The sequence below is a fragment of the Poecilia latipinna genome, unplaced genomic scaffold, assembly GCF_001443285.1.
Source record: "Poecilia latipinna isolate Pla-1442-1.1 unplaced genomic scaffold, P_latipinna-1.0 Scaffold1274, whole genome shotgun sequence".
Lineage (NCBI taxonomy): Eukaryota > Metazoa > Chordata > Actinopteri > Cyprinodontiformes > Poeciliidae > Poecilia > Poecilia latipinna.
The window spans coordinates 226,179-251,868 of NW_015113890.1; the positions used below are offsets into that span (position 1 = coordinate 226,179).

The 25,690-nt window shown below is 37.9% G+C and overlaps 1 protein-coding gene across 1 annotated transcript in view; it reads left to right on the forward strand.

The window, feature by feature from the left end:
* Window positions 1–25,690, forward strand: part of LOC106961172 (protein diaphanous homolog 2-like) — a 256,445-nt gene that overhangs the window by 182,403 nt on the left and 48,352 nt on the right. Inside the window, exon 21 of the mRNA XM_015054721.1 lies at window positions 15,605–15,729. Coding sequence (XP_014910207.1) covers window positions 15,605–15,729 — 125 coding nt within the window. The remainder of the gene's footprint in view (window positions 1–15,604; window positions 15,730–25,690) is intronic.

Sequence of the window (25,690 nt, forward strand, 5' to 3'; positions counted from 1 at the left end):
CACCATTCTTTGGAGGGGCTGCCAATAAAATAGCAGACAGAGGGGATTATGTTTCATGTCAGCCCATTATTGTTTCCAGCTTCCCCCGTATACCTTTTTTCAACCTGGAGAGTCTTCTGCCTCTTGTTTTTTTTTTTTTTGTTGTTGTTTTTTTTTTCTTTTGATGCATTTTATTCTTTTTTTTTTGTCTTGATTCATTTTTCTTTGTATGTTGGATGTTTGTAGTACTCTGCTCCTCAACATTCAGATGTTGTCAATCTGTTTTACTTGTCTTCTCCAATGGAAAGGTTTCTTCTCTCAAATGCGCTAATGTTCCTTTCATGTTTTTTATCTAGTTATTTAATCTGAAAACGGCTCTGGATTATTTGACCCCTTTACCAGTTCTCACATCATTTTCGACCTAGTCCTCGCTAACTTTCCCCTGTAGAGAACGCTCTGTAGTTAACACAGTAGTTTTAACTATAGAACTCTTCTTCATATATACTCAAGTGTCTTATAAGTGCATTATAAGACAAAAGGTACTGGACAGTCCTTGAGTGCCACTGTCCTGTAACCTTTGGATGCATCCCTGCATCACCTGAATCAAATTAATGTGTAACGACATTAACTTTGTATAACCTACTGCCATCCCAAAGAACTAATTTAACCTTTGAATTTAGATTTTTTTTGGAGCAGGGATGCATCCAAAAGTTGCAGGGCGGAATGGAGACCCCTTGGCTACTGGTTAACTTTCGTGTTTTACGATTTCCTCTACTTTTCCTTGAGGACTGGAGTACCTGCGGTCAACAGTAAATGGCACATATGTGAGTGCAACTTAAAAAACCCTATAAACGGTTACAAAGACTTATGTTCCCTTCCATCCATGTTCCCTCATGAAAAGCCTGGAGCCTCTAATAATGTTATGCCGCAGCCAGACTAGGAATCCTCTGTTCTCACTGTTCATCATCCTTCTTATATACTTTTAGAACAGAGCCATTTTAGTTAATCATGAAAAGCACCATTTCCTTATGATGTTGGTAAAATTGTCCTTGCATTAGTGGAGTCTCTGTGGATGAAAAATGCAGACAGACGCAGTCTTTTTAGGTCATTTGCTCTTCACAGTGGATTCAAAAGGGTGTACTGGTCGCACCTCATTCCAGCCTCTGTAAAGGTAATGATATCCTCCTTTTGTTCACACTGAAATTCTTTTAAAGCTCACTATACAGTGGCACCTACAACTCCATTTATCTACCTTTATCATAGCTTACCATTTTATGTGCATGCAGGGAGGAGAAGTAGTCGGTTACCAGCCTCACTTGAATGTCCTGTGGCTGCTACAATAGGATGAAAGACGAGGATTTCTACATGTACATTTTCAACATTAGCACTTATAGTCTCATTTCAACTTTGATCTGCTCTTTAAATCAAAGCAGTTCATTTAGAAACATGCTAAATGAAGCACAAAGAAGTTGCAGCCATCATCTTAGACTGGTTTTGGACGTGTACCGCAGATGTATTCCTGCTACTTTGAGTGTTAGAATTTCTTTTTTTATAAGCGGCTCATAGTCACGGACAAGAACTGTACACCGAGCGCAGATTTTAGCAAAGCCTGAAGCAGGTTGTTATTGCAGTACATCAGCTAGCTGGGAGCTAAACCCCCACAAGTAATAGGGGAAATGGGAGTGCACAATGCAGCTGCCTTAGGCTACATAGTAATGGCACAAAAACCCCTTGTACTGTGTGTTTTCATGCTGCTATTGGAAGTTTGTCTTAATACTGCTTTTTTATTATTATTTTTTTCTGAGGTAGTCATAAACAACAAATTTAAAAGAGAGTACCAGGTGATATTGTTGCTATTGTCATGAAAGGTGTGAAAGCACAGGGGCACGGTTCAGTGCTGGTGTTGTGTTGCGTTTGATAAAACTTTTTGTGTGTTTTGTGTATGTAACCTCAGGCATGTACCATGAAACAATATTAACTTTGTACTTATTTGAAGTTTATCATGCACATGTTTCAGTTTGAAGAAGCATAGATCTGTTCTATTCAACACAATAAAAAAATACTTTCTGCAGGACAGAAATTGATATCAAATGCTTTAAATTTGTTTGTTTTGTTTTTTTTTTTTTGGGGGGGGGGGGGTTTCTCACTTTGCAGGCTTTTTGCAAGTTCATCACTCAAAAACCCCAATATTTGAAATCTTCAAGGTCACTTATTAGAGGTTTTTTTGTTTTGTCTTGTCTTTTTTCAAGGAAAACATAATCTTTCTAACTTCCCACCCACAGCCCAACACAAGGCAGCTTGAGATGTCCTAGATTAATAATTTTGCCCATTGTTTCCATTTTAATTTTAGATTTTTCATCCCAGTTATCAGGGCTCGGCAAACATCCACTAATCTGCTAATATGGAAATTTTCCAAATAGTGCAAGTCTTTAGCACTTTTGCTGAATTTGAAAACATTTAGTTCTCATAGCATCCCTTTTTTTCTAGATAAATTATAAAGTGTTAATATACTTAGCTCTATTGATAAACTTTCATTTGGATAAAGTTCAACATCTATGTTCAAAGCTTTTCTTGTCAACTGTTACGAATTCTTCAAGTATTTAGATGTTTATATCCATGCTTTTATTTTGAAGGGGGTCATAACTGTGCTGTAGTTCTGTTTCCTCTCATCATCTCTCTTTTTCCCAAATAACTTTATTTCAAACGAGAAACATACAGGCACAAAATAAAACATGGGCAGCAGAGGACAGGATATAAACAAAAGTGGTTGGAGGAAGATATAAATTCAATTAAAGTTGGCATTTTAGCATTAGCATCTGCTGAATGCTTTAGCGTTTGCTGAACTAATGTTTATAATTATTGCTTTAGAGTTAACGCAACTCACTTTTTAGTTAGCGATGCCCACCGCTGCCAGTTATTCATTTCTATATACAATTTCAGACTTTAAATTAAAATGTTCGATGCTGCGGTGACTTCATGTGACTGTTTGTCCCCAACATCAGAGTCTGATTATTTCATCAGGCTTTCATCTAATGCCAGTCAGGTTTTTTTTTCTAAATGTGTCTCAGTCTGTCCGCATATACATCACAGTCCTGGATTGCTTTCAGTGTTGTATTCAGATGCTCTCTTAGGGGAGGGATATCAAAACAAGAAAATCAGCCAGCTAATTCATCTCCGAGCTCAAAAGTCTCATTACGCCTCTGATGAGTTTAAGGGATGCTTGGAGTGGAAGGGGGCTGTGTTTATGGCTTGGCAATCATGCGTCTCATCTTATGTGGAAAACAAAAGATATGTCAGTGCTCCAGCCAAATGAATACTGAGCACATCCCTGCTTACTTCATGATCGTTCACTTATTTAAGCTTAATCTGCTAAACGGATGGGATGTCCTCTTTGTGTGCTGGCAGCTAAATGAAGACATATGTGGCTGGTGGAGGAATTGATCTGACCTTTCCCATCACACGAGGGATATGAATCTTTTCATATCTACTATATTAGTGTGATATAGGGCCACGTGATTTTTTTAATTTGGGCAGTTGCATGTGGGTCAATGCATGGCAGCTTGCAGCAATAGAACAAGTGTGACGATAGTCAAGAGTGGAGAACAGCACTGCAAAGAAGTAACCTTGTTTTATGTGTGAAAGATCATTTTATGTTTTATGAATTGTTTTCTGAGTGGACTACTGCTGAGACTTTTTCCGTGACTAAATATGCAAATAAGGGATTATCTAGTTAAATAAAACTAAAAACAGACCTCAACGGTTGGATACTAATTTACAATTAAGTACCTGCTGCCAACTTGTGTGATAATTATTCCTTGTAAACTTAGTGATGAACTGCAGTTTGCTGGATGTTGTCGACTAAAAGAAGCAACTTTTGTTTTTTATTTGTATAAAATCACTTTAGATGTAGTTATAACAACATGTCATAATCATGTCATTGACTCAAATACCTACAAAGCTGAGTTGGCAAGCTTATTTCACCATACTTTTTCAAACCCGTGTCACGTGTAATCCTGCAGAGGAAATCTATAATTAGCTTTCATCATCTGTGTCAATAATAGCTACAGTTATTTGCCCCTGTATTGTATCTTTAAGAGATACAATGCGGTTACTTTGCTTTAGCGGTTTACATTACAGAGATAGATCCAGTTCATATACATAAATATAAAATCAAATTTATCTGATAATATGGACAGATTGACATAAAACTCCATACATACAACTTTATCCTAATTGCATTACAATGACATCAAACTTAGTTTGATTAGTAGAAAACGTTTTCTACTTAATTATCCCCAGCCTTTTGCATCAAGTCACTGAGTTTACTACAGTCTCTTGTACTGAGCAAGCATTTTGCAACAGTGGGAAAAAACAACTCTCTTCTGCCAGGCTTTGTCTGAACGTGATGCACAGAAACACTAGTCAAGAAGGAGAGAATTAGCAGCAGTAGCTGTTTTAATGACTTCATCTAGAAGAGAAACAAAACTAGAGAAATCACCTCTGAAACAGTAGCAAAAAATATATATACATTATGAACAAGGTGCAGCAATATGAGTTCATTAATGCACCAACATGTCCGACCCAAAAGTTTAGTGACTCTGTCCTCTTGAATGCTTTCTAAGTTCAAGTGAAAATCCGTCCTTCAGAGATCTTTGAATTTTGATTAAGGACTGTACTCTTAACTGAATAATTCAAAATGTATTCTTGTTGCCAAGTACGTTGTTCCCACCTTCCCCTCCTTCAGCCAGTTACTGTATTTTTCACCTCAGCTATCCTCTTGTCTGCCTCCGTTGTTGGGTAACAACTCTCATCAACACTAAAAGATAAAACCAGAATGCCAAATGGATATGACCTACTGTTTGACAGATGCCACTTCAGTATGAATGTTCATCTTGAAACCAATCAAAAGGAGCCTGGCTGTCTTTCCTCCCCCAGGGACTGTGTGATTTCCATTAAAAAGTCATCAATAATCAGAGACGGTGGTGGCAGCAAATGGGCTGAGCAACAGTTTGAGAATTTAAAACGTTGCCGCCTCGTACTGGTTGAAACTATTGGTATGGTGACTCATTCCTCACTGCTGAAGCCCTCAACGCGATTTCTGAGCACAAGTGCTTTCATTTCATTCTCGTGTATTTAATTAGTTCGTACATAATTTACATATTTTAACATATAACCTTTCTTAGACATTTGTAGCAAGACATAATAAGTTGAATGAGTGAAATGCAGCAGTTTTATTAATGCCCAAACTATACAAGAACATTTTGTTTGTTTAAAGGAAAAATTATGTTCACCTTATTATCTGCTTGGTATGTTTTTATGAGGTACAGTGCCAAAACCGTATATTTATATAATAAGGTATATCAAATTATTTGCAAAATTTGAGAAATTTGGTCATAAATAAAACAAATTTGGTCCTTTATTTCATGTAGAACAATTAGCATTTTTCTTTTATCGGTGTCTGAGCTAAGTGATCAACCAATAATTGGTTATATATAACTACATTTACTTCTTTCCACATGACAACATTTGATTCAGGTTAAAACTCATCTTTCTAGCCAAATGGCAAACACGATGTGGCCATGTAAGTACGAAAATAATTGTTAAAAATGTGATGCAGTTCCTCTTGTGGAAAACACACGGTGACAATGTGTCAAAGGTTTCCTCAGGTGAGGAAACTATTACATTTTCCTCAAAGAAACAGCCGTGTTCCAAAAGTGCAATTAAATCCTCAGGAGTATAACACTGACTGCTCAATAAGCTTAAACTTGCAGAAAATTGATATCTTCAGCTGCATTCATCTACTCCCTCTACACAACCTCTGCACGCTTGGTGCACTTATAAGAACTGCTATGGTGATATGAGATGCTGCTGTGAGAACACTTTGACTGCATAAGGACTTTTTTTTTTATTATTATAAGCTACCTTGCTCTACAAATGTGCGTGGATGGCAAACATGAAATGTGCACAGAGTATTTTCTGCACTTGCACATGCATCTAAAAATAGGTAATCCTTAGATATACTAAAGTTTTACTGTAAGAAACTGATGAAGATACTTCTGTTATATTGGCTCTAAGTAAACAGAATTGAATTTAGTACATGTTTGAAAATGATGTTTGTTTTGATACACTTTCTGTGTTGAACTTAGCTTGATCTCTGGAAGCAATATTACAGAAAATATTCATAAAAATATATTTTATGAAGGATTTTTTTCCTTTAGTTTAATATCTGATCATATTTTTTTTTTATCTCAGTACTTCATTTGGCTTTGTGGAATTGCCACATTTATTTCAGACCATTGAATCTTGTCAGATTTTAGTCTCTTCTTCCTTTAAAGTGATATTTTTTTGCTTCAAACTTGGCTCCTCGTTTTCAGGCGGCAAGCTTGACAAAACCTCTGTTTGTCTTGACAACAATAAACATCTTTAAGCAGTTTGTTCTCTCTCTTTTTTGCACTGGAAAAGCAACACTTTCACCCAGACGTCTCCATTACAAATGCTGAATAAAACGCACAAACTGCTTCTTAGCACAGAAGCATGTTGTATTAGGTAGTGTTGATTTTAATTGAACCTCATGTGGTCATTCATGGAAGAAAAATCCCCCACGCTGCTTCATCTGGAAAAGGAAAAGAGGGAGACAAACACAGTCTGTGAGTCATCAGCCACCCTCTCACTCTCCTTATGAATCATACAGCACCACATGTGCAGACGGTGAGCATCAGAGCCCCGTTTCTGAAGTATGCAATGTGAGAATTTCAACAGGGATATTTGTAAGTCTTTAGTCAGCAGATCTATCAGCCGCAGAATATCCTGCACTGATATTCGTCTGTGAATCATGAATGACATGCAAGCTTTTAATTAAAGTTGACCTGATACGTGAGCAATGATGCGTTACTCCATAGCATTTTTTTTTTTTTCTTTCTGAAAAACCTTGGACATGGATTTTTTTTTTTTTTTTTTTTTTTTGTTTTAACAGCTGCATGCATTTCAATATGGTTCCCTTAAATATACAGATATGTAGAATCACTTACAGAGGGAGCTCTTGCGCTACAAATGGGAACAGAGAGAGCCAGATGACAGGAAGAGGGGGAAGAATGTTGAGTGAAAAGGACCTGAAAGCCAAAAGATGAAGGACCAGGAAAGAAATCTAAAGCAGTCGCTTTGTTTAAAAAAAAGCTAATTTCAGAAACAGAGACTTTTGGAGACGTTTAAGGACTCACTTTTCTTTTCCTGCTCTGAATCAGGTGGCCTTGGTTTTGAGGTTGATTGAAAATTAGACTTTTATCTTTTCAGAATAAAAATGTAACAAAAAATCCACATCACATATTCAAAGAAAAGTTTTTAAAGTTTTATATAATGGTTTTAATTGCATTACATAAAACAGTATACACCATTATGTATGTTTCTACATCAGTGCATTTTGCTTTATTTACAATCTATTAATTCATGTTGTTAATCATAAAGGAGACTTCAGAGATATTTTTCCAGCTATGTGCCAAATTTAGTAAATAATACAATCATAATAATCTTGTGAGTATAACTTATTTACACATTTATTTTGCATTCTTGCAAATAGGTTCATCAGATGTTTAGTATCAGAGGATTTTATTTGATAGAAGGTGTCTGTTATAGTTAGCCAACGCTATGCTATTGTAAGATTGTGCAACAAACAATGCTGCTCTAATTTTATAGTCCTCCTAATTACATGGCATGTAATTAAATCTACAGGTTGCTCCACACCTATTGGAACTTCTTGTAAATGTTTACGAAATGCCTTGCTATTGGTATTGTAGTACCATACTTCCTCACTCTGAAATTGATATATAGAATATGAGTTATATATAAGTCGTATTTATATTTTATATAAATTAAAGCTACAGACTCTCAGCATTTTCTTTATGAGACATTTATGTAACGACAGCGTGTCTCAGAGGCTTAATCAGAACTGCTGCAGTACAGACTGCTACAGGATATCCTTTTTACCCACAGTGATTAGCATCCACAACAGCTCTGTAAGGGAAATTATTTGAGTTTCAAAGAGTTTATTATATTTTCTTTTTTTTTAATTGAATGTACTTAGTTAAATTGACCTTGAGATATGTATTTTCTCAAATTAAAAGTTGGATTTTTCTACAACTTTCAGTGTGAAATTATACTTCATTACTGGATACATTTATTTTATTGCTAATATGTGTGGGGAGCACTGTATAAAAGTGCATTATTTTTCCTTAAATCATACTCTTATCAAGTAAACATCTGAAATTGAAGTGCTTCTCCTTTTAATTACAAAAATTCTGCAGATTTTTTTCTTATCTTTTCATGCAAAAATTAATATTTTCCCTTTATGTAAAAGCTGTTCCTCCCTCTTCATTTTCTCATGTGGTTTTTACTTATGCTAACCATTTTTTTGTGTTTCTATAAATATATATCATCACGTTAATGATAAGGGAGACGTTAAGGTAGAAACCTTTGGGATCAATAAAACCCGTATGCATACCCAACATGGAAATCTCATGTGTGTCAGATTAAATTGAGCATGTCCTACAATGAGGAAAAAATTCTTTGTGTGATACTTTGGATATCTCATTGTGGGCGTTCATCTTTGTGTGAGCACCCATGGGCTTACACCCGGGTAATTGCTGCCGCGTGCTTGTACCGCATATTAATTGAAGTTCTGTCATACTTAAAATGTTAAATGTGTTAGATCCGCGCTGGATTTGTATAATGGTAAATCATAAGGCAATTTTCAGAGACGCCTTCAGCTCAAGCACACTGAGACCTAATCAAAGAATGTAGCTGTGTAAAAGCATGTCTGTTAGGCTTTTTTTTTTTTTTTTCTTACCAGGTACTTTGCAGATGTCAGACCAGTCGATAAGCCAAGTGAGGTTTTGGACTTGTTGGATATAGAAATGTCAAGTGAAACATAAAAGCGCGAGGTGAAATTGTCTCAAACGTATGCGATAAGGCACGACTTTGAAGCTGCGAATGAAGTAAGTGGCTGGAGTTAACCACTGAAGTCTATTACGACTGCCACACCCCTCACACACAAACCGTTCTGGTCGGCTACACTCAAACAGGTTTTCATCTGCTGCTGTGATCTCCTGAGTGGAGAAATCCTTGAAGAATTTTATGTTATTGTCCAGTTAACATCGTCTTTTATTTAGAGTGCTTCCGGGTTACCACTGTCTGAGGAGCCAGTCATCTTCCATCTTCATTCCTGTTGAAACCATTCAATGTTTTTGACTCTGAATGATTAATTTCAAGGTACATTAACAGTAGCTTAGTTCTTTTAAAAGGAAACTTGTTGCACCTTCCTAATAAGTTTGGCAGTCATATTTACCATTTTTTTTAATATTTCAAACACAAGATTCGGTGTATTTTATTGGGATTTTGTTATCCAGGTTAAGCACGGTATTAGTCTGGAATCAATGTGCTGCCCAGAAATTGATATCTTGGCATGTTATGACAGCCATGAGATCATACAGCAACAGTCTTCAGTCAGAGGCCTCTTCAGATGCATTACAAGACTGACTGCTACCAGACTCCACCATCCACAAAGACCCTCAAAAAATACTATGATTACATGAGTTAAAGAAGCATGCATTTCCCTTTGTGATCATTTATTTTTGAATTTAATTACAAATCCTTATAAAATACTTGGATGATTATGTTTGTAACATGTCAAAATGTGGAAAAAAAAATCCAAAGGGGTGCGAGTGTTACTGCAAAAATGTCTTTATCACGCCTGATATTTTAGGAGTCCGCACTCCAAACTCGAGCTGCATTTTGTTTCTCACGTGACGCTTGATGTAAACGTATCACAGCTGAAGCGTTAACAAAGAGAAATGACGATCCCCAGGAGTACAACAGGTTTTTGGGTGGATGGCTGTCAGTAGAGAGGAAGTAAACCATCGCACCGCTGTGGGTCTCTCGCTCCCTTTTTTTATTGCAGAGGGCAGAGACTCGCATTGGGCACCAGCACATCATCCTGACTGATTTCCTCAGCACTTTCTGGGGAATTGTCATCACCCCAGGTCAATGTCTAAACTTTCCCATGCATCAAAATATATTGTAATTGACTCCATTTGTAATTCCTCCAGAGATCTGGCACTGGGCTGTAGCTTTGATGGCTGCCAAAAGCAATAAAGTCTCACAGACATGACCCCCATTGTAAACAAGTCCTCCCTCTAGAGGGTGAGGTACAGGAACCTTTTTTTTTTTTTTCCTAATTTCTTGCTTTTTCTTTTGGTTTTCCCCATACATCCATTCACATGATATAATTTCAAAATGATGTCAGGTTTTATTCTCATCAAGTTGGTACTGAAGTAATTTGTTTAGTTTTACAGGGTTCGAATCGAGTTCCTTGCAAAAGTATTAATATTTTTCACATTGAGTCAGGATGTACCTGCAAAGTTTGATTTATTTGGATTTTATTAGGTAGACCCAACACAAAGTAGTTGGAAATTACGGTACTGTGCCACCATGCACCGCCTCATTTACATGCATCTTAATAAGTATGTTGTACACAATCATGGAAAAATACTTAATAGTAAGAGATATCATTTTAAATTTGTTTTATTATTTATGTCCTGACATTAGATCATATGACTGACATGAAACGCTACTTTGGGGCCTCTGTTGGATGGACGGGGAGTTATCACTAGTTTAATCAGACTCACAAATCTGTCTTAATGTTCATATTTGTGGTACATTAAAGAGCCCAGCTTGATAAGTGAAAGAAGAAAATAGAGCAAAAATAATAAAAGATTTACTGTTACTTTCACGCAACTATCAAAACATTCACAGTGATTGCAGCTGTGCTTATGCAAATTGTTTATTTTCTATCAAGATGCAATAGCTATCTCTTAAATATCTGTGTAATAATAAATAATTCAACATAACATAAATATTTAGAATTTGATGAATAACTGAAACTATTTACTTATTTATAACGGAGCAGGAAGACGCCAGTCGTCTGATATCTGAACACTGAACCGTAATGTTTATAGATTACACTGGCACTCCCCCCATCTCTTTGTTTATGCTGTCCATTAAATTTTCTAATTTGCCACTTTCTCCTGCCTGCTGTTTGTAACGTCACATGATCCGAGATAATCAGAAAGAACAATGTGACTGCTGTGCCACAGCAACAATATCACTCTGGCTGCTGCAACTTGAGAGGCTTAGGGGGAAGAGGAGCACAGATTTTTGTTTTTCTTCATGTTTTCCACCTCTCCTGCCAAATAATCCGCTTCCCACTTCATCTCCAATTCATTTTTAGATACCACCAAGAAAGAAAGAAAGAAAGAAAAAAAAAAACAGAACTGAAACTGGTATTTCTGTGAGATAAAATTTGTCTCAACAATTTTACGTAATTTGATGCACAGACCCTAAAAAGTCTCCCAGGTTGCTCCCTCGCTTTGCTGTGTTGCATATGCGAATAGGGCCGTGAGAGGCTTAAGGAGGGAGGCGTCACGCTGGGCCGAGATTGCTTCCAACCCCGGGGTTTCCGCCGGGCCACAGATCTGTAGCGTTTCATCTGCGACAAAGTTTTCTTACAGCCCCTGCACCGTTTCTTCCTCCACCGGGAGGTTGACATCGCTTTCAGAAAAAAAATAATAAAATACAGATATACCAGTCTTGTTTTTTTTCTTTTTTTTTTCCGGGACATCTCTGAAACCTGCTGTTGTACATCTGTTGGAATCACAAACACTGTCTTGAGTGGGTGCTATCACCTCCGGTGCCCACTGTGTAGTTAGAGCGCAACACAGCTGTCCTTAATAGAGTTCATGTGCAACAGCTCCACCAAGACCCACCATGTTGTGCTGAAGGGAATTGCTTGTGCAGTTTTTCACTTTTAGTTCCATGATCTTTCCCACAAATCAAATAAGTTGGAAGATTACTCAATAGAAGTGCATTCACTTTAGGTAGAGCTGGTGTCAGATTGTTTCAGCATGATAACTTAATGCTGCTCTTATTATAAACATGTAAATCTAAAAGGCAGTGGTGTCAACAAATTGTGTGTACTGGGAAAAATTTAGTTGAAATGAAATAGATTTGTGAAATTCAGATTTAAAAAAAAAATTACTACTTGCAAATTGACAAATCGTGCCATATTTATTTCAAATAAATGCACCCCCCCCCAAAAAAAAAAGCCATTGTGAAGGTGAAACATACATGGGATCCATCATGTTTGCAATATTAAAAGAAAGGTGTACAATTTTTAACCTTTATTGAGTGAACCACCTTCTGTTTTGCAAGTAAAGACACTTTTTTTCAGTAAACTCTGAGCATTAAGATCATGATATGGATTATTCTTTTGTTTGAAAATGCTTGTAAAGGAGAAAGATAATGATTAGTCGATCTGAGTGCATTTTGGAGTAAAAGTCTGCTGATGTTTGAGGTTCAACTTCCTGTATAATTAAAATAAACTTGAATCGTTACCAGGACCAAGATATGAGATATCCAAAGTATCACACAGAATCATTCTGAGGGCCACAAATAGCCCCTGGACCGCTCTCTGGATACCCCGACTACTTATCTTGAAGTAGTAGCTTTTAGAAATGTTGGTATATTTTTATGCAAATAGCGACTCAAACTTACCTCATGCGTTCACTTCTCCAAGGTCCTAGATGCACTTATGAAAGACCTTCAGTTTTGTAGCATTTGACTTTGTCTACATGTGTAAAAAAAAAAAAAAAAAGTCTTAATTTTTCTTTGTAACCTAAAGCAGCACTGAAGGAGAACTTTCCTTGGCAAACTTGGACTATTTGTCTATAAATAACAAGAAAATTGCCCCTTTCACAAATTACAGAACCGAACGTTGACATGTTCACATTATTGTGGTTGATTTGGTATTGTGAGCTGCGCAGTGTGTTTCTCTGACACTTTATTTGAGCGGTACACGGCAAACATAATGTGCTCTGTCTTTATCTCGTTTTTCCCTTTTTCCCTCTCCCCTGTAGGAAGGAGGAATGTGCCAACAGCTAGTGTTACAGACCTCATATCAATAAATATGTTAAGTTAGAATCTTGTCTTTCAAATTGCCTTTTGTCTTCCCTGCTCTCTTTCTTGTCCCCCATACATCATGCAGCCTCGCGGTTATTTCCGTAACGTGTGCCTGTTAAAAGACCCGTGCTGCTCTTCCTCACAGCCATTACCAGAATGTCCAACCCCTCCCGTCCTCCGTTTCTCCTCTGATCCACCTCATATGCATTCACGGAACTCTGGTGGTGCTATGTATTTTATTTTTCTCCTTGGATATTGGAGTAGGATTTTCTTTTTTTTTTGTAGATTTACTAATTATATCCTAAAGGAATTGGTGCTAGATTTTGTAAACAAGTGATTATCTCAACAATGAACTGATACTACGTGCTGCGTGTAGCTCTAAAAAGAACATTAACTAGCCCATGAGCATATACATTGTGGTGTATAAGAAACAGATTTGTTCAGGGTAAGCAGTTCATGTTCTATATTTGTGCCGGTGTGTCTCAGTGGTGGGCAGCTCCCATGTAAACAATAGTCTGTGCAGAAGTCCCATGGCTGTGCTCTGATCCTGTTAACAGCTCCCCTGGAACCCCGGCGTACTTTGCTTCAGCCACTATTTCTTGGCTACAGTAGTTACTATAATCAGTATTTCAGCCAAACCATTACTCAGTACTATCAGTCAGGCCTCAAGCTACTATAATAGTACTATCAGAAGGCACAGTGCCTGACAAAGACCTCCCAGCAGCTCAGTGTGAATGTAATTGTCTCTTTTCTTGCATCATCAGCCCACCTCTCTTGCTCGTTCGCTTCCCCCTTTTCACCATTAGTGAAGCTAAGATCACAGTGGCAAAGCGTAGGGATCTCAGAGGCCCCATCAGTGGAGAAACGAGCGATGTGATACTGTGTTTTGCTCGGTGTCATTCCCAGGAGCGGAGTCTACGGGAATTGGGGAGGAGGGGCTGGGAATCTCCCAGTCTGTCTATCCAGGCAGCTCGCTCTAAGGTCCAATAATGACAGAGAGCTCAGGCTTCACTCACGCTGAATTACAGCTGAACTGTATGTGGATCTGGTAGAAATGTGTGTGTGGATGAAGTTTAGTTGACTGGTTGGAGGTGGTTTGAGATCCAATCGTCAGCTAACTGTCTGAAAACAAACTGAGACTAAATCTGAACTTTGAAACCTAGATAAAGAAAAATAGATAAATAAATAAGGAATGGTCTGATGGGCTCTTTACCCTTATCTCAGTACCACTGCATTTACATCTAAGTGCATTTGATCATTTTCCATCCAGTTCATCTCAAAATTATTCACTCCCCTTTGTGAGTAAGTCATTTGTCAAAAGATGATGAAACAAAGAACAGTATTAAAATGGAAAAATCTTATTTGGCATAACAAAGTCCTTTATAATGGCTGACTAGCTTTTTTCATATCAACTGGCATTTCGCAGATTTATCTTTGCTTTAAAAAAAATGCAAAATTCTTAATTTTTCTCACTAATTTATAATAAAGATAATAATCTCCATATGTCTAAACCATGTGCTATTTTTGTTCTTTATAAATTACTGCGTTAATCTAACACAAACAGTGCATTGGGGGTTATATCTTGATGAAGTGTAAAGAAGGTCAAGGAGAGTAGCACAGCATTTTTTAAATTTAGTCACATTTTCTAATATCCTTTGACACAATCGGGCACATTTGTTGGTTTTATGCTTATCCGAATTATATTCTTGGAATGAGGCTGTCAGTTTTTTTTCTGAAATACAAATGGAAAAACTGCATTTTGCGTTTCATGTGAACCATTTTGTAAAACTTCTGAACTCTTGCCCTTATTTAGGTTCCAGACCCTGAGCTTCAGAAAAATGTTGGTTTTTTTTTTTTTTTTTTTTTTTTTAAGAAAAAACACAAACCCGTGTATTCTGGGAAACCCTAACCATTCCCTTCAACCAGTTTTGTTTGACTGAAGACTGAGTTTTATCAGTGTTTTCATCGTTCACGTACACTCTCATCATCAGCCCAAGCTTCTTGTTAACTACACATCTAACATATGAATCCATTTAGGAGTTTATTTTGCTTTCACGGCTATAAAAAATCAACCAAAAGGTTTTCGATCCACTACTCTGTGAGCCTAATTTAGCCGGAACCGCAATTCATTGACAAAGCCTCTAAAGTTATTTATATTGCATCTGCGTGCATCAATAAAACTTAAAAGTGCAACCTAAACTTGGGACTGCATCCATGCTCCTGTCCCGTCTGATCCCATTAGACACTGCTTGCTGTTTGAAGTTTTTACTTGAAAGGCCTAATCTGAATACTGTGGATTTCACAGCTACTCTGCAAACAGTGATTACAGACTGATTAATGAGCCACAGCAGACACAACTACACACTGTACACACACACGCACGCACGCACGCACACACACACACGCATGCAGGCTTTCTAGGCCACACACAAATTGAGTTTACTGTAGTCAGTTTGTCGCAACACACAGTCTGCCTCGGTCGCAGCTGGTTTTTCTTTGAATGCGACGTTTGTGTTGATTTTGTTAGGAGGAGGAAGGACTTTTTTTTATTATTATTATTATTTCCAGTAAATCCAAATGTTGATAATGATCTATTGTTATCTTTTCTGTTTTTTTTTAGTGTCTGCTGAAATCCTAAAGGGCAGTCTGACCACAATGGAGAAGCATATTGAGCGACTGGAGAACGATATCGAGAACTTCCCCAAAACCGACGACCCCCAAGATAAGTTTGTGGAAAAGATGTCCATATCCTTTTTAGTCTGGTGATTCTCACACCCCTGCATGCTTGTTTTCTGTCGGTGTTGCTCGTAAACGTGCGTGTTTGTGTTCTGCCCGGCAGCAGCGAGCAGTTTAAGTCACTTGGTTTGATAGGTGACACCCAGGGGAGTGTGGTGGGAATGGATCCGACTGCCTTGCTCCGAAATGTTGATCAGATCTCCCTCTTCATTCCTCCCTGTGTCCCAAGAGTGAAGTCGTGCCCATAGCTATTTTTACTGCACTCTGCCACTGCTGCCTGTCCCCTGAGGGCCTCTAATAGGGGCTTCTAGCCCCCTCACACCATCTTATCGCCTATCCCTGATTTCATCTCTTGACCGGGCCACACAAGCCTCTCAACAGAACCATCTTTCCTCGTGGCACCGCTCCCGTTTCGATAACAGAGTGCTTCACTCTAACCTGAGCATCTCTGCTCCCCCCAAAAATTAAATTAGCCTTGTCCCTGGCTTTTTTTTCAGCAACCTCTCTGAGAAAAAAGGTCCTCAACCTGCAAGTTTGATCAGTGGTGAAAATCAAATCTCATGTCAACACCCCGAGGTTAGATTCCCTTACATTAGAAAGAGTAAAAACATTAAAACACTCTCCAGGATCGTTTTTGTGGCTTCTAACATAAAAAAAAAAAGATAAAAAAAAAAAAAAGGCAACCTCTTGAGTAGTTGAAAAATTGTCTGGTGTGGTAACACATAACCCGATACTTTCTGCCTTTAATCTGGCATTTATTTAGATACTGAGTGCTATGAGAGTGATAGTCTAAGATCACAAATAACCTGCTTTAAATCCCCAAAAAGCGTTTAACGTGTTGAAATTAAAATGAATGAGCAAACCCGAGGCTTTCACGTGGCTTCAGGAGCTAGCAGGCAGGAAAGCTGCTCTGCCCCCTGATGCCAGTATTGATTCCCTGAATCCTTGGAGAACTGGAGGGCTAGAGCGAGAGGAAATGGGGAAGTGTAGATTTACTGCAGTATGGCTCTCTTTCACTGTCTGGAGCTCCTCCCTGGAGGTTAGCAGTGAGAAGCCGACTGGCCATGACCTGAGAAAACCTCGCTCCCCTTCTTCTCCCAATCTCACCTGAATGTTTCGGTGTTAAAAGCTAAGAAAACTTTAAAAGTCTCTGATATTTTTGGTTCTTGTCTTTTCCTTACTCTTTCTTTTCTTAAACAAAGACTATCACAGATTCTAGTGTCATAATTATGGGTCGAAAAAAGCCCTTATTTATTATTACTTGGACACAATGCAGCCGCAAACTTAAATCTGCTTAATTTTTGGCCATTCTTCTTTGGAAAAGGCACTGATTGAACTGTCAGATATGATGGAGAGCTTTTGTAAATAGGAATCTAATTTGCATTTCAGCCTCTACTTGGACTAGGCCACGGTAACACATAAATATACGGTGATCTAAACCACTCAGGTGCAGTTCTGACCCAGTCTCAAGTCTTTTGAAACCTGTTTTTTCAGAATTATCTTCAGTTTAGCTCAATTCCCTCATATTTCTGCAGAAGATAAAGACGTCCATAGCATGCTACTGCCGTTAGTCTACTTAGTTTTTCAAAATGTGTTAGCCAAATGTTTAATGTTGTTTTGCTGTAATCTGATCACCTTTTTTCCGCATTTTCTGGGACTCTTACGAAGCTTGAGGAAAGCTTTGAACGGGATGTTTTACAGCGCATTATTGACATTTACTTTATTTTTTTCCTTGCTTACTTTTAATTGCTGTAAGTATGCTGAGTGACAAAAGTTGAGGGGAGTGTAAATACTTTTTAAAGGAAGCAACAAAATACTTTTTTTTCCGAACTACTTAATTTTGTTTTTTCATATCAGTTAATATCTGAATAAGCAAAAGAAACGTGATTTTCATAACGTATTCAGACCCATTCAATAATTTAGAATATTATTGAAAACCCCATTTATTTATGGAACGTTATCACCAAGTGAAACACATTATATAGATTAATTGCACACAGATGGATGTTTGAAAGCCATTTTGCTGTTAATTATGATGATTTTTCACTTACATCTCATGAATACATGTCATTTAAAATTAGAATATTGTCTCAGACCAAAAAAGCTTTTACAAACAGAAATGGGGACTTAAAAAAAAAGTTATTTTCAAAAGGTGCTTTTATTCTTACAGACGAGACTCACTGGGACGTTTATTCTAATGCATTGAAAATTAAGGTGTATACTGTATCATAAATGATATTTCATTTTTTAAATCACTAACAATGGATAGAAATACCTAGTTTTATAAGTTGATTAGATGTAACCATGCTCTTCTAGATGAAACGTAGCTTAATATGTAGCTTTGTTTAGATGCTGCTTCTGCTGTGGAAAAGTAAAAGGTTTAATTTTTGCCTCTCTGCGACTGTTGGCACGATTCCAAAACTCATTACGCTCCAGTGTCTCTTAGACATAATTTTAGCTAATTAAAGTGGGCTACATCTGCCATCTTTAGCAGTTTTGTGTCCATTTCAGTGGAGAAAAAAAAAAAAACCATGATTGCAGGTTAATTTCAAAACAAGTTTAACTGACAGAAATACCTCTCATCATTTCCTCTCTGTTTGGTGATAACTCTCTGAAGTCAGACAGGTACTTCTGTCAAGCACTGGCTTTATATATCTTTATTGGTGGTTCAGCCAACTGAGAATATAGCTGAGCAGAGATGAAACAGATTGAAATTGTCTTCTCCAGAATGTTAGCCTATGAATATGTATCTGCTTTAACATGACCATGTATCTTCCCTCATGGTATTTCACATAGATAACGTAATTTCCTGTTTTTACTGCCTCTACTGTTGGAAGATTATGCTGTAGATTAAGTTGATTTTTTTTTTTTTTTTACCAGTTATAATGTATTATTTTAATGAATGCATTTAAGAGAAAAGCACAAACACAATCTTGATTGGGGAATTTTTACATTTACTGGTGATAGTGATTTCTATTTGGTCCTTTATTCCCTTAGAAAAAACACAAGCAGTAAGTATATTTGCAGTAAGTCTGGAAAGGATAGCAGCTGTGGTTCTTTAAAAGTTTTAACCTACCTGTTTTAGCTGAGTCCAGTTTCTCTTTTATAACTGTAACATAAGGACATAAAATAACACCACTGAGTTGTGTGTTGCTGCAGGAGCTGTAAAATAATTTTACCTTTTCTAAGCAAAGACATAATAATTGCTAAGTTTAAATTTTTGTGAGTATTTATGAGAGAACGCAGAGCCTTAGAATCTCCAGCAGGTTTGGTTGTTTTTCATAATTTCAAACAAATCAGTGGATTGAAACTAAAATACGTAAACCAGAACGAAAAACCTGCTTATTTGTAGAAGGTTTTAATGATGCACTGTTGAAACAATGCCTCTCGGAACAGGACCTCTGTTTATTTAAGATTGTTTCTTTTTTGTTGTTTTTTTCCCCAGTTTCATCGATACACATGAAGTAGAATAATCAAAGATGCTTTCTTTAACTTTATCCGGGGATGGGAAAAAAGGGATGTTGGCTCCTTGAAGCATGACAGATGGAGGAACAACACCAGCTAAAAGTCATGCATTTGATGCTTGAGTAGCTCTGAAAAAGTTCAGCGAAGCTCTGTTGTCTTGCCTGATGTGGGCTGTGATGAATGAGGCAGTCAGTATTTGTATTCGTTAGAAGTAGAGGAGCCACTTTTTAATGTGAGTGATAATTTTCTAGAGATAAACCATGTTTTAAAAGCAATGCATCTAATTTTTGTTTGCTTACTCTCCTTTCTTCTGATTTCAATTTGTTTAAGCCTAAGAAATTAGATCATCGTCAAGTAAAAAGTCAATAAGGATGTTATCGAATCACTTGCTTACCTTTTAGTTAAAAGTTGTTGCCTGAAATGATGGAAAAGGAAAATAATGAAAGAAAGAAAAAGAGAAAGACGTAGCAGAAGCACTCCATTTGGCTTTATTGATACATTTTTCTCTTTTCATTACTGTAATGTATGCAAATTACTGAATGGGGTGTTTGTTCAGCAGTTTAGTGATCTCTATCTGTCAGAAGTAATGGGGGCCCAGAAAGGCTCTACAGTTGAGGCACAAGACCCCAGAGAGCCTTATTTCACTGCAGAGGCTATTGCTTTCACATGCACCATCACACACACAAACACACACACACACACACACACAAACACACACACACACACAGATGTAGAAATGTGTGTTTGCTGCTGGTTGTTACACAGCAGAGTAGAGTGGGACTCTGCATACTAGAATATTGATGTAGTGAGGTGGCTCGATGGGGCGCTATGAGAAACCAAGCAGAAGCCTGATGAATGCTTGGACATGTCTAATACATCTCACTGTGTCGCGCTTAATGACTTAACCCAATGTATTGATATTCAGCTTAACCTTTTATTTCCCTGAATACCACACTCAGAGTATTTTGTTGTCTCCACACTGAGTGACAAGGAGGAAGGTGTCATTAAGCTGCATTACTTTGGTTAGACTTTGTGCTTGTGGAAATGAGCGACACTGCAGTTGGGTTTCCCTAAGGGCTATGTCAAGCAGTTTGTTGTAATTGTGCTTGTTGAGTCCTTGTTTCTCTGTCCAATCATTTAACAATTTGTCCTCCGATTAGTCATGATCGGATCAGAGCGGTAACATGTTGTTCAGGTTTTCCTTTAGTAAAGAACTGTTCTATATCCAAGAGTTTACACAGTTAGTTTGGATTTCTAGACTTGCGTTTACTTACCCTGAAGCTCTAATACTGAATGTAAGGAAAATAGTTTAGAGAATCCAGCTTATTGCTTTACTTACTCTGTTTGCATACCAGGACAGGGCTCTTTGAGCAACAGTACAAATCTCCATTTGTAACTGATACCTACTGGTGGAACTGAAGCCCGTAGTCCTTGGATTTGGGCCCGCCATCCTCAAAGAGTCCTTTCCTGAAACCAGCTTAGTCCACCCACACGGGGTCAGAGCAGATGCACTTTTTACCAGCCCTGAGGCAAGCCTGTAATACTTTCGCTATGGTTTAAAAATTGACAGAGAAATTTACACAGGTTCCATGTTTCTCTTGCAGTCTTCACCCTGTTTTAGCTCGGTCTTCAAAGTGAGAGCTTCACTAAAATATGTTTGCTGATGGCTCTTGTCTAAGACATGCTGTTGGCTTCGAGGTTGGTTTGTGTAGAAGTGCTGCAAGAGACACTTATTGTCAAATAAAAGGCTGCCAGTTGCTCTATTTAGCAGCTGGCTGATTGTAAGAAGAAAGACACCTACATTTGTTTTGCAGGTAAACATGACCGTTAAGTTGCATTTCTGCGAAAACCACTTTCACTGGTATATATTTTTTCTTCTTTCTTCTTGTGTCAGACTTGCTTGTTTTATATTGCATAAGGATTTCATTTCCACCGTTGGTAGATCACGGTTTTACTGTGATCAACAACATCTTAAGATTTGAATTCACAGAAGTGACTTTTTTCATTTCATTTCGTGCGTTTGAACAAGCACTAATGTTCCCGATTTATTTGGTTTATTTTGTCTGTTTAGTATCTGAAAAAGTGGGTCAACTAATACTAGAGGGACTTTTGGTAAGGCCTAATAATTTATATAATTAAATAAAAAAAAATGCTCAACCCTCATTCCTAAATCCTTTGCAGTGTGTTAGCACTCCCTCCTAATCACCACCTTCTTTTAACCTCCCCTTTATTCACCCTGTGTGTTTTCCGCCGCTAATGAAATGCACTGTAAACTGCTTGGCCAATTAAGCAGAGCACAGCCGAACCACGTCGGCTTTTAATTACAACGAGAAAAAATCTGTGGAAATGACTTTAAATAAGTAAAGGTGCCTGGAAACGGTCCTATCTCATTCCTGAGTTCTGCGAATACGTCTGTCACCTCAACGATTCAAATCAAGTAAAGACAAAGGATGAAGCCACAGAATATTGCACTCTTTGAAATAATTAGTGATGCTTCATAATGAATAATGCAATGTTGAAACGAAGAAAATTAACACTTCTTAATACGTGTTGTCTGGAGGAACACTTTTAAAATCAAGTTTGGGATCTGATGACTCTTGCGCGCTCCTCTCACAAAGTAACAGAACTATTTTATAACATGTACTTTCATCATGTGTGACAGAACAGTTTTCATAAAAGAAACACTGACGCTGTGTTTTTAGGTGTGCTTGGCAGCATTAGCTCTTATATATTCTGCGTTCTGAATACGTCGGTTATTACATTAACTGAGTCGCGGCTGCCACCGAGAAATTATCTAATCAGCAACATGGCGCTTTACAAGCTTAGCATGGCTTAAGGGCCTAATGTAACAAACTTCAAGATGCCAATACAGGCTATAATTTCATCACTTTGCAGCTGTGCGCATTTTTAAAAAGTAAATTCAATAAAACTCCAATAAGGACGTTGTTATTTATTATTTACTTGATGTTGTTTTATTACAAATAGGGAATTCCAAAGGGAAAATTAAATCCAACATACAAAGCAATTTTGCAAAAATGCAGGTATTGTTCCTTCGGGAAACTAATAATAATAAAGTTATAAATAAACAAATAACGTTAATATACAATGCAGATAGGTGGCACAGTTTAGTGTGTGGTTTCTGCAGTTTCACAGTCTGCAGAAGAAGAAGAGTGCAGCTCTGTTTGAAAGTCACATGAAACCTTTGATGTTTGGATCTTGTTTTCTTTTTGTCATAATTAGGGAAAAAGCTGACAGAAAAGTGAAAAATGTAGCCATACGGAATAGAACTAACATAAAAAAAAAAATTTCCAGACAGATGACATGTTGGTATAATTAAAAGGTTTATTAAAATCTTTCAGGGATATGAATAATTTTGAATTTACCTCTATCTTGCCTTTTCCTGTAAAACTGTGAACCCTCCAAGTTGCCCTCAGGTCCTCAGGGAGTCTGTTCTACAGTCATGAGCCATAATAAGTAAAAGATGCTTCCCTGCAGGGTTCCCCCCCACCCCCAACTCTCGGGATTAATTAAAGACCTGCCTTTAGATCAAGAACATTTAAATCTTTAAAAGCCAGTAAAAGAATGTTTAACGTATAAAAATGTTCAACTGTAGCTCACAAATCATTGAAAGCTATAATTCATGTCAGATGCAGGAACATTAATACAAATCCAGGAAACATGGGTTTTAGGAACAACGCATTTAAATGTCCTACTGTTCAGTTTTATTTCATCACCTAATTAAAAATGCTTTACTGCATCATCAAGTATCAGGGTGGTAATCTCTATAAAACAATTAAACTTTTTTTTGGAGCAAAATGTGTCCAGAATATTTTGCTTCTACTCACTTTTGTCACTTCCAGACAGTGGCTTTCTTAGCCCTCATGCCATGAGAGAGAATTTCCTTACCGTTTGCCAATCAGTGTCTTGTTAGACTGTGACACTTGGCCCCATGAGGCAGCTCTGTTTACCAGTAGAGTGAGATTGCTGCTCTCTGGAGCTGAGAGGGGGTGTGGCCTGGAGCACAGAAGATGCTCCCTTGATGTACTCTGAACCTTTGGCTCCAGACAGAACAAGTGTCACATTCCTCTGATAAAGCCTCCATGCCCTGCCAGTCCTGGAGGGAGTCCTCTGGGACGTGTCATGTCCTGTAGGTGTTCAGGCCAGCTAACCTGCTGTATAAAACACAGTCTGACACACTTTCAGTGTCATGGCTTCTTTGGTCTGAGGTCAAAAACATAGGATGGGAGGTTAAGTGGCAAGGAGGCAACATGTGATAAGTCTTGGGAATGATTTGTTTAGTTGATTTACTTTATTTTAGTCTTTTTGTGTGTTGCTCAGCAGTTGTGTAGCTTTCCTACTTTTGACACGGGTCTCTGCTGATTATTTCTGCTCTACTGAAACTCAGGCTAAGAACCCAGCGGCAGAGGCTCCAATCTGCACCTCATTACTTCCCCAAAAGGCCCGGGCTTAGTGCAGGGTAATAGACAGAGGCCCAACCACCCTCATTTGTCATGGGCTCCTGGGTTTGATGCAAAGCCCCCCATGAGCACTTGTTGCCGAGCTCTAATCCTGCAGTAGACACCGGCCATGCTTCTCTGCTTAGCCATACTGGCTCTCCTCCGTCATGGCTCATGATTTCACTTTCATTTGATGTTTTAATGAAATCCCTGAGACTCAGGTGAATGGTGTGCCCCATTGATGGCAAATTATTCTATCAAATGCAAGTGGAGGAGGAACGTAATCAGAGTTATTTGCCAAGTAAATAAGACCTTGAAAGGCTTTACAGTGTTTTGTGTGTGAATCCACAATAGAAGACAGTCGGAGTGAAATTTCACTGAAGATGGAAACGTCATGCTCCCGAATATCAGAAATAATACACCATTTTATTCAGCTTTTCTTGTAAACCACAGAAGCTGGAAATATTAGCAATAACCATCAATGTAGTAAGAGATCATACTGTGAAATTGTGTACTTGTATTTCTAGTTTTAGACCAGTAGGATTTTCTGCAGAAATTGTTGGATCTTTTCCTACAAAGAAAGGTCATCATCATCAGCTGACGTGGTGGTTAAAATTTCTTCTTGCTTCTGTCATTGAATTTTAGTTCATATTTTTATTATTTGGTTTAACCTTCCAAAATATTCTTTAAACTCCTTAGATTACATTTCTGTTTTATGTATAACCTTGCTTGTTTTTTTTTGTTTTTGTTTTTTGTTTTTTTTTTAACTCTGATTATCCATGTTTTATATCTTCTAAAATATTAGGTGACATTATGATTTATTATCCAAGTAAACTGTTAGATTTTTTTTAAAACTGATTGTAAGATCCATTTGACACACTGTTGCTATCTATGGGTTTATGATGTACTTTTTTAAAAATAATATCCCACTCTAACCTTTTTACATATCTCCGTCATGATACTGGAGATTGTTGTCATTTTCCCTTTTTGTTTACAAGCCATTCACAATAGTTTGTCTCTTATTTCCCCACAGACACAGGCTGGTATTAATGAGACTCACCTGTTTATCGGCCAGTAATCACCACCTTAGCATTTGGGGAACCTGCATTCGTTTGCTCCTTGTCAGTTCCTCTCCTTCTGTATTTTAATTGTGGTTTTTCTCCCCAGTTCTTTATTGATTTGGGAAGTTTTCTTTCCCTTTAAACTTCTTACCTTTGACGTTTCTGCAAGCTACCTTATTATTTCATATTCAGACAACTGAGCAGTGATCATGCCTGCCTCCGGGTTGAACTTGAGTCCTGACAAACGTCCAGGCAATCAATTAATTTAATGCTACCCTATGTAGACAGTTTTTTCTGCAGTGTTGACCTCACCTCAGCCTGCTGAAGGCTTAAGTAGCAAGAAAACCTTACCCTCTATATATATCTAGTAGTAAACTTTTAACCTGCTTTACAGGAGTTGATGTTTCACAAAATTTTCATTTCTTTTTCTTAGTGCTTGTATAAAAAGCTTTTTTGGACATATTCCAACATGCATGGCAGGATAAACAGAGTAACTTTTATGTTCTTCAAAGAAAAAGTCCACTGTTGTTTGGGCTGTGCAAAGGTTTCTGTCCGTTCATGAGGACGATGGCTACAGCACCACAGCCCCAGCATTTCACTGTGCACTTTGCTTTGAAAGTCCTAGAAACTATAGAAAAGTCAGAAGAGTAAGAGATCACTAATTAAAAGGAATCAGTGACAGTCAGAAACACTAACAGTTACAAACGACAATCTGATGGTAGTCAACAGGGGATTCTCCATTAATTGGCAAAATGAGACTCATCAATCACACAGGGAGGGGGGAGTGCTGCACAGACAGTATCCTGTCAGAGTCCCCCACTGAGGGGGGAGCAGCATGACGTGTTTCTCAGGGACAGAGTCGTGCGGAGGAGTAACGGTTTCTCCTCCAAACCGCCTCCTCTCCCTCCGCCATGTTCCCCCCCCCCCCCCCCCCCCCTCCCCCTCTCTCTCTCCCCGTCCCTCCCCCGTTTCCTCCCTCCACCCCCC